The 10,000-nt window shown below is 33.8% G+C and overlaps 1 protein-coding gene across 3 annotated transcripts in view; it reads left to right on the forward strand.

Moving 5' to 3' along the window:
• Positions 1 to 10,000, forward strand: part of LOC106868020 (ammonium transporter Rh type B) — an 81,510-nt gene that overhangs the window by 21,576 nt on the left and 49,934 nt on the right. For all 3 annotated transcript variants that reach the window (XR_016237621.1, XM_089338246.1, XM_089338245.1), the window contains exon 2: positions 9,064 to 9,244. Coding sequence is in view for 2 of the 3 variants with exons in the window: in XM_089338246.1 (XP_089194372.1) it covers positions 9,124 to 9,244 (121 nt within the window). In the remaining variant the exon portion in view is untranslated. The remainder of the gene's footprint in view (positions 1 to 9,063; positions 9,245 to 10,000) is intronic.

The raw sequence follows: 10,000 nt of genomic DNA on the forward strand, positions 1-10,000 counted from the left end.
TTTCTAGTAATAATTATAAAAGGACTATACAGGTAAAATGGAGAGAATCTTTAAAAGTTATACCTATACCACCTAAGAATGAGTATATGAAGGAACTAATATCTAAAAGCATTGAACTCATCCACAGACACAGATAGAGAGCATTTCATTTTGATAATAAACACGATACACATACTAACATTGATAGAGAAACGGAGCTAATATCTAGAAACTTTAAAATTAAGAAACTCGCGCAATCTTATCCCCATCTTGAAGCGTTCGAACAGGAGTTATGGACTATTACCAAAATCGGAAAAACTCAAAGACTTATTAAAAACCAAGGACGGAATTATTGTGCACTCAGATAAAACAAACAATGTATATAACCTTAACATGAACAAGTATCATGAACTACTAAAAAATGAAATCACTAAAAAATACAAAATAGTACTGGACAGAGCTCAGTGAGATGATTCAGACGGCCGCTGCAACAGGCAACATCAGAGTCATGTACGATGGTATCAAGAAGGCACTGGGACCAACACAGAACAAGAACGCCCCCCTCAAATCCAATACCGGGGAAATCATTACCGACCAGGGCAGGCAGATGGAGAGATGGGTAGAGCACCTCTCTGATCTCTATTCTGGAGAGGCAACAGTGACTCCTGCTGCCCTTGACGCCATCGAGTGCATACCAGTCATGGAAGAACTTGATGCAGAGCCTACCATGGACGAGCTCAGTAAGGCCGTTGACAGTTTGACCTCAGGCAAGGCACCAGGCAGCGACAGTATTCCTCCAGACCTCATCAAGCACTGCAAGTCAACCTTTCTACAGTCCTTGCATGAGGTTCTCTGCCAGTACTGGAAGGAGGGAAACGTGCCACAAGACATGAGGGACGCTAAAATCATCACCCTTTACAAGAACAAGGGCGAAAGAAGTGACTTGCAACAACTGTTGTTTACGTGTTTCATGTTGTTTGCACCTTTGGTGACGTCCTGTACCCATATATTTTCCTCTGGGAAAATTATTATATATATATATATATATATATATATATATATATATATATATATATATATAATATGTGACAATTAGTTGGTGGTTGTCATAATAAAACTCAGATTTTCGGATGCCGGGGCTGAAGTCTGCTCCGGCATCTCATCAGTTATTAAGACAAACAAAACACTATGAAAAAATAGTTGACTAAAGGGATGTTACTCCAATATGTATGGCGAAAGTAAAACTTCATTTATAGAATCCGCATATGCACACATACACACACACATACACGTACGCACACATACACGCACACATGTATGTAAATATACATACTCACACATGCGTGTACATATACATACAAACACACATATATACATATATATGTCTACGCATACACGCACATACACACGTATATATACCCATGCACGTATCACTACGTTCATATACACATCTCTACACGCATACACATACATACGCAAATATACAAAACGTAGTTTACATGCACATGCATATACACATGCGGATAGACGTATGCAGAAATAAAAATACATACGCAAAAACTCACGCATCATTATGTTCATATACACATCTCTATACGCACACACACAAACATACGCAGATATACAAAACATAGTCTATATGCACATGCACATACATATGCGGATAGACGTATATACAAATAAAAACATACACAAAAAAAACATGAACCGTAAAACATACACATTCGCCACAAAAAACTTGAATATACAAAATGACTTATATATGTATATACATAAATACACCCTCCTGTCTGTCAAACATATCTACACCTGCAGATATATAAACGTATATACATACATATATGTATGAAGGAAGGAGAGAAGTACAACAGGTAGAGTATTGCACTCGTATATATATATACAATCATTCGTACACATGTATATATGCACGCACATACACATTAGATATATACTACACGCGTATAAGTTACACAATTATAAAGGGTGAAAAATAATATACAGAAAAATATATAAAGCAATAAAATATATATATGAAATATTAAATGTTAAGACATATAAAAGGCTTGTACGTGGACGTAATATAAAAAGTAGGTTCTATCTGTGATCTTGTGGGGTGGGGGACAAAACGTAGCAAATGTTTTGCCATATGTGGACATGATCCCAAAAGTTCAGTGGCAGGATGACGACCGAGCCAGACCTGTTTCCCTGATATTCCAAAGCCTTTTTTGCCGTTTACTGAATCTGTTTGAGACATTTTAGAATAAGTTACAAGTGCATTTTTAGGTTTATACCAACCAACCAATTCAATGGGTTTTTTTAAGATTTGGAGTACAGGAAATACCTGTGCAGATAAATAATTTTCAGTGAGTGTAGCTTGCACTACACTACCCCCAGCTGTTGGCCCAAGAAGACTTTCGCTGGTGTGACATGAAAATTGACAAAAACAGGCTTCAGGTTGTATTTCGGATATTTCCTTCTCCTAGGTAGATTACCAGCCAAGGTTAAAGAGCTTCTACCTGCCCATGAGGTAAGCTATCCCATTTCAGACACCAAACCGACACTCAAACACTCTATAAAGTGATCAAATATCACTCCGGTGACCGATGCTTATTCATGTAAAAAACAAAAAAAATGGTGCGATATGTGATTTGCAAATGAAAATAAGAATTATATATAAATATAAAAAAGTAAAAGATATGCAATAAATATAAATATGTATATAAAAGTAAAAATATACACATATATATATATATATATATGTGTGTGTGTGTGTGTGTGTGTGTGTGTGTGTGTGTGTATATAACGATAAAAAAAGGTACGGTGTGTGAATAAGAATTACATATAAATAATTTATATATATAAAAATGAGAATGTCTGTCTGTCTATCTGTCTGTCTGTCTGTCTGTCTGTTTGTCTGTTTGTCTGTCTGTGTGTGTGAATCCCTAAAACTCGAGAACTACGCAACCAATTTCCTTCAAATTTTACAGATGCCTTACTTAGGGTTCCAGTTGTATTTTAGTCAAAATATGTTTAACTTCTTGCAGAGTTCGAGCCCACGGCAACATAATATCTCCTCCACTATTTAAGTATTACGTGTCAAAAGTGAAACAAAAACACTCATGTCAAATACTTTCACTTTAAAAATGAAACTATTCTACTAACTGAAACAATCACATTTCGATACTGTAATGACAGATACTTTCAGAGAGAGAGAGAAAGAGAGAAAGAGAGAAAGAGAGAAAGAGAGAAAGAGAGAGAGAGAGAGAGAGATGTATATGTATACATATAGATGTATATGTATACATATAGATGTATATGTACACGTTATTCCACTAACTGAAACAATCACATTTCGATACTGTAATTACAGATACTTTCAGAGAGAGAGAAAGAGAGAAAGAGAGAAAGAGAGAGAAAGAGAGAGAAAGAGAAGTATATGTATACATATACATGTATATGTACACGTATATGCATAGATATAGATCTATATGCATACATGTATATGTATACATATGTGTAGATGCATATATATAGATGTACATGTAATATGTACACATATATACATATATATACATGCATACAGATATCTATACATATATACACCCATCACACACAAACACATGCACACAAACGCACACATTAGTCATTTGTTTTCTTATCCAAAACTACGTCAAAAATACTGAATGGATCTTTATGAAATTTGGAAATTACATTCTATGCATAACGACCATAACTCCCATGAAAATTCATATATTTTTGATGTTGATGAAATTTTAACCTGAACATAATAGATGAGCATTATTTGTAATTCAACGGTACAACAGTGTAAGTCTACCCTTTCAGATATACTTACATTGTGATTTCTGCAATGTGGTGCATAAATTGTCAAGTAAATGAGACGCATCTTTGTGTCTCATTAGGTTTCCCTTCGTTATTCCCAAGTTTTAGATTTGTTTCGCCTTCCTTTTCATTCATATGTTTGTCTGTGGTGTTCTGGATTGGTGCTTTTTGTACATTATTATACATCTCTACAGTCTGGGTTTGTTGTTTTTTGTTTACTTCGTTTTTGGCGGAAATGTTACGTTTATTAGGGTTGCAATAATGTTGCAGAGATTGAGCAAGCACCTGTAAGAAAACAACATGTTTCCAGAAGAGCAGAAGGGATGCTGCAAGGGCTCATACGGCTGTAAAGATCAATTATTGATCAATAAGGCCATAACTGAAGACAGCTGCAGAAAGAAGAAAGGCCTTAGTATGGCCTGGATCGACTACCGAAAGGCTTTCGACAGTGTTTCCCACACGTGGATTCTTGAAACACTAGCCATAAACAAAGTGGCACTAATTATTATAAAATACATAAGACAGTGCTACAGCTGCAAAGAAAAGAGGGACTTGTGAAAACGAAAGCCAACCCCATTAGAAGAGGAATATTCCAGGGAGACACGCTCTCTCCACTCCTGTTCTGCCTGGCACTCACACCTTCAACTGAATTGCTAAACAGAACTGGATGCGGATACAAATGTTACGGGAAAACAGTCAGCCACCTTTTACATATGGATGATCTAAAATTCTGGAAACACTACTACAGACAGTACGTGGATTTACCGAGGAAATAGATATGAAATTCGGATTAGAAAAATGTGCCAAAGCAACCCTGAAAAGAGGAAAACTAGTTAAGAGTAGCAACATCACACTAGATAAAGCCAATGAAATAAGAGAATTAGACGAAAGCCAGCCATACAAATATTTGGGAATCAATGAACTAGATAGGATACAACACACACAAATGAAAGAAAAAATAAAGAAAGAGTACTACAGACGAATTAGATCAATACTAAAAACAGAGCTCAATGCTAAAAACAAGATAATAGGCATTAACACTTTAGCCGTCCCAGGAAAGGCTATATATACAACGTACAGAAGTTGTAGGGGTCTTATACAGCTGGAAAATTTATTATAAAATAACCACCATAGGACTGCAAAAATACCTACCTCAGAAGCAAGGAAAACTGATACAAATAGCCACAAAACACGGGCAAAACAAAAAATGTTTTCAGTATTTAAGGAAGCTGACAAATACAAACAAGAAATCATACTACCTAATAAATACGAAGAAGAAGAAGAAGAAGAAGAAGAAGAAGAAGAAGAAGAAGAAGAAGAAGAAGAAGAAGAAGAAGAAGAAGGAGGAGGAGGAGGAGGAGGAGGAGGAGGAAGAGGAGGGGGAGGGGGAGGAGGAGAAGAAGAAGAAGAAGAAGAAGAAGAAGAAGAAGAAGAAGAAGAAGAAGAAGAAGAAGAAAAGCTATAAAACAAATGAAATCCAAAATAAAGCTAGAACAGCAATGGACCATGATAAAACGATGGCAAGAAAAGCCCCTACATGGTAAATACTGGGCTAAACTAAATGCAAAAGAAATAGACAGGGAAAAATCCCAGCAATGGTTGGGAAGCTCAGGACACAAAGCAGAGACTGAAGGATTTTTAATTGCTGCACAAGACCAAAGCCTCCCCACCAGAAATTACAAAAACATATAATGAAAAGAAACATAGCAAGTAAATCTCTGGCTGCCCAGTCCTGGCTAAGAAGGAATATATTCACAGACACGACAGAGCTGGGACCTATATATACTGGAAGCTATGCCAACATTATGGAATAACAACAGACAGGAACCATCCAAGGGACATAATTTGGGGTTTCTACAATTACATTTCTTCCCAAGGCCTTTCCTAGTTTTATTTTTACTTATACTTTTACTTTTTGCATCATCAATTCTCGCCAGGTTTCCTTCTATCATTCCATCAGATCTTCCTTTATTACTCGGGTTCGATAAACCCGGTGAAATCAAACTGCTTGTACCACTGGCATTGGGTGTTACACAATTATTATTCACAGGTCCGGGGTTACCCTCAGGGGAACGTTGCCAACTCCCCTGCCCAGCAAGTTTGCTTCTATTAATAGATGCAATAATCGAGGCGAAATTAGGCATTACAGAGTAAGAGAACTTGATAGTTGACTTGTTACAAATACTATAGTATTTGTGATTCCTTGGGAAGTTCTCCTTCAAAATTCTAAAAAACATGAGGAAGGAGTCATTACCGTAATGCACCCTCGTACATTGATTACGTTAATGAACCCCTGAAATGGCCATAGGGACTGTAAATATGGTTTTTTTCTTTCTCTTTTTTGCTTGGACACCGGCTTTTCTTAAAAAGTTTCCTTTTAATCGAAAAAATTCTTAATCGATGAACTTTTATCTATATTCTTTATCTTATGTATTTATATGTTTCTTCTATACGTGTTTTTATATTTATATATTTACATTTTAATATATTTATTATTTTATTCTAGGTTTTATAATGTAAGAAAAAACATTTTTAGAGACGCTGAAGTATTAATTTATTAATTTTAAAAAATATTTTTTGTTTTATACGCGATAGACTGTACTCACTTTTTTCTATATGCCTTGTTTCATCTTCTGTGAGTTTCTACATCTGTATTCTATGTATAGAAAAAGCATTATGTTTCTTTATATGTGATTAAATGTTCGAGATGTGATATATTAGTTGGATGACAAACTACAGCACTAATTTTATTCAAGGGAAAAGATCCCATGACACCGTTAGAACATGTTGTTTACATTCTACGGCAGTAGTTGTTTTCACCTCAATAGACGTCAGTGATTGGTTGAAATTACCGAAATACGGCAATTTTTTACATGAAATAACTTTGAATACAAAAATCTCTTCTATAACACAAAATATACAAGTATACGAAGTTTGAAAGTGTTTCGGTACCAAAAACACTACATAAAACATAAATGAAAAGTGTTGCCCGTCAAATCAGAAAGATCCTATATGTATATATATATATATATATATATATATATATATATATATATATATATATATATATATATATATATATATATATATATATATATATATATATATATATATATATATATATATATATATATATATACACTTTATTTAAAAGCAGCAGAAATATAGCAAAAGCTGGTACTCGGAGTTTCACGTTCCCATTCGTTGGACAGTGGACAGTTTTGTTAAAATAGAACAGAAATAACGATATAATCAAAACTGGTTAAAGGATGCACCTTTAAAAATGGATTTGTTTCATTGATCCTTTCAATTAACGGTCTTAAGCATGCAAAGAACAAAATAAACAAAATAAATGAATTCAACATAAATTCATTCTATCACATGGCCTCTTGGAGCTAATCAACGGCAGCATGCGTCCTATTTTTTGGACTGCCATGTTGGCTTGGCGATAACTATTAATACACACACACACACACACACACACACATATATATATATATATATATATATATATATATATATATATATATATATATATATAACTTTGCAATGCGATGCGAAATAAATCATGTATTATAAGAAACAGATCCAACTGTGTGAATAAAAACTAGTCCAAGAATCAAAAAAGTATGCACTATCCATATGGTATATTGCTAGCTGACATTTTAAATTTAGTTGCGTGTCTGCAAGAATTCAAGAGTTCGCGTATTTTATTCAAAGAGTTCTTGTCCTGGAATAAAATAAAATATTTTTCCAGCAGGCATAAATTACATTTGATGGGTGTTTTACGCGCACCGTGCCTGTAAGATGCAACTCTATCTAAAATGCTCCATGTCACGTTGAAAGGTCGGGCTTCTTTTTCTTTTAATTCCCAGACATATTTTGCCAGGCTGGTCTTCGTCCTATGTCCGGGCTATCTGAAGGAATATCTATGTGAATAAAATCGAGTTTTGAAAGAATTTTCAGAAGCCCCTGTATAAGTTTTATATTCGTGTGAGCCTTCTATCTGCACCTTGGCTCTATACACAATTCCTTTCTCCACACATTTTCCTTCCAACAGACAGGATGTCCCATCTTTGCAATTACAATTCTTAAGAAGAGAATCGGCACTATGATTATTCGTTACTTGTATAGAGTCCCTTAACTTTGCGCCCCTCTCCCCTCCTATCACTCAGCTCTTTCTCTCGCTAACTGTTACATCTAAGATCTTTCCTATACTTTTTCTTTCCCCCTCTCTGCGTTTTAAAATTTTTCTTCTCGTCTATATGTATACAGCAAGTGATTTTTGCATGCGAGCTTGATTGCGTACACATATATACATGTGTATATGTGTATTTGTGTGTATATTTACGTCTTACATATATATGTCTGTATATGTATATAGTCTGTGTGCATCCATCTATGTATTTTGATGTATATATGTATATTAATGGTTTAGTATGCGTATATATTGATGTAAAATATTTATGTAATGCAACGTGGAAATTTTAATTTTAGTTTTAATTTTTAATGTATCAATCGAATTATACTTCGTATATAATTATTTGCAATATGTATTTTGAATCCAGTCTTCGATTTGAGGTTTTCCTCGATTTTTATGATAGGATGAATTTATATAGAATTCATTCATTTGTTTATTTTGTTATTTACATGCTTAAGACCGTTAATTGAAAGGACCAATGAAACAAATCCATTTTTAAAGGTGTATCCTTTAACTAGTTTTTATCATATCGTTATTTCTGTTCTATTTTAACAAAACTGTCCAACGAACGGGAACGTGAAACTCTGAGTAACAGCTTTTGCTATATTTCTGCTGCTTTTAAATAAAGCATATTACTCTACCTCTGGTATTTGAGTACTCTTTTTTCTACCTTGCTTCACATTTATGTGCTTACTCCGGTATATATATATATATATATATATATATATATATATATATATATATATATATATATATATATATATATATATATATATATATATATATATATATATATACAGATATATATATATATATATATATATATATATATATATATAACAATTTGAAAAACCTACACGACTAGGTGAAAAGCGCTTCATTTAATATGTGACATTAATAAAAATCTGTAAATGTACAAACATCCAGATTTCTGAGTACCTTAATTAAAAAATTTTTTTCTATATAATTTCTGTACATCACCTCCAAACCTTCAAATATATATATATATATATATATATATATAATTAAAATATTATTTGCAGTGATTACGAAATCATCAAGGAACTTAGTGTAGCTGAAAAGGAAGGAGGCAGAAGAATAAGATGAAGTGGTTCCGAGGAAAATTAAGCCTTATGTTGCTAATTCTTCAAATAATGTTTATTTTAATATTCGGAGTATTGGCAAAATACAAAAACCCTAACGATGGAGCAGTAGACTATGGCAGTAAGTTACTTATTATTTTATTTCTTTTTGCTATATGTCTAACTTAAATTGTTTATTCAGAAAATTAACTCATCAATTCTTGTCTACTCGTCTGTCCTGAAAGCCTTTCTTTCTCTGTCTATTTCATTATTTCCTTGTCCATGCCTATTTCTACGTACACGCACACACGCACTCACACATCCACCGACACACACTCACACACACACACACACTTTGATTGTTAACGCTGAGAGATAAGAGGAAGATATTATTATGTTGTGTGGTTAGTTGAAGAAAGAGGCAGAAAGTAGAAAGCGAGAGATGTAAACAGGTTCACTGCAGGGGCATGTGGTATAGTTAAAGTAAGAGGCAAAGTGAGAGAGAGAGAGAGTTGACTGAAAGGAATGAGAGAGTGAAAAGCAGTTGCTTGATTTTAAACGTAGTATGATAGAATAGAAGCAGGTTCCGTAGAAATGTCAGGGTAAATATGAAATTTTTAGATGATTGGAAGTTTATAAAGAACCTTAAAAATTAGTGTTCCTATTGAAATTTTTTTACTCTGCATTATTTTCATTAAAAAAAAAACATTCAGTTCTTCTGGATAAGGTTGTAAGTGACGGAGTTTGACTTTCTCATTAACTCTGCTCCTCTTTACAGCGATGCCTGTATTGTCGGAACTATTCAAGAAGCGTGGTCCCGGTAAATAAAACACAAAGTAAATAAAACACGAAGTAAATAAAACACAAAGTAAATAATATTGTTTTGTTGAATCTTCCC

This window comes from Octopus bimaculoides, chromosome 20 (assembly GCF_046866305.1).
Source record: "Octopus bimaculoides isolate indiv1 chromosome 20, ASM4686630v1, whole genome shotgun sequence".
Lineage (NCBI taxonomy): Eukaryota > Metazoa > Mollusca > Cephalopoda > Octopoda > Octopodidae > Octopus > Octopus bimaculoides.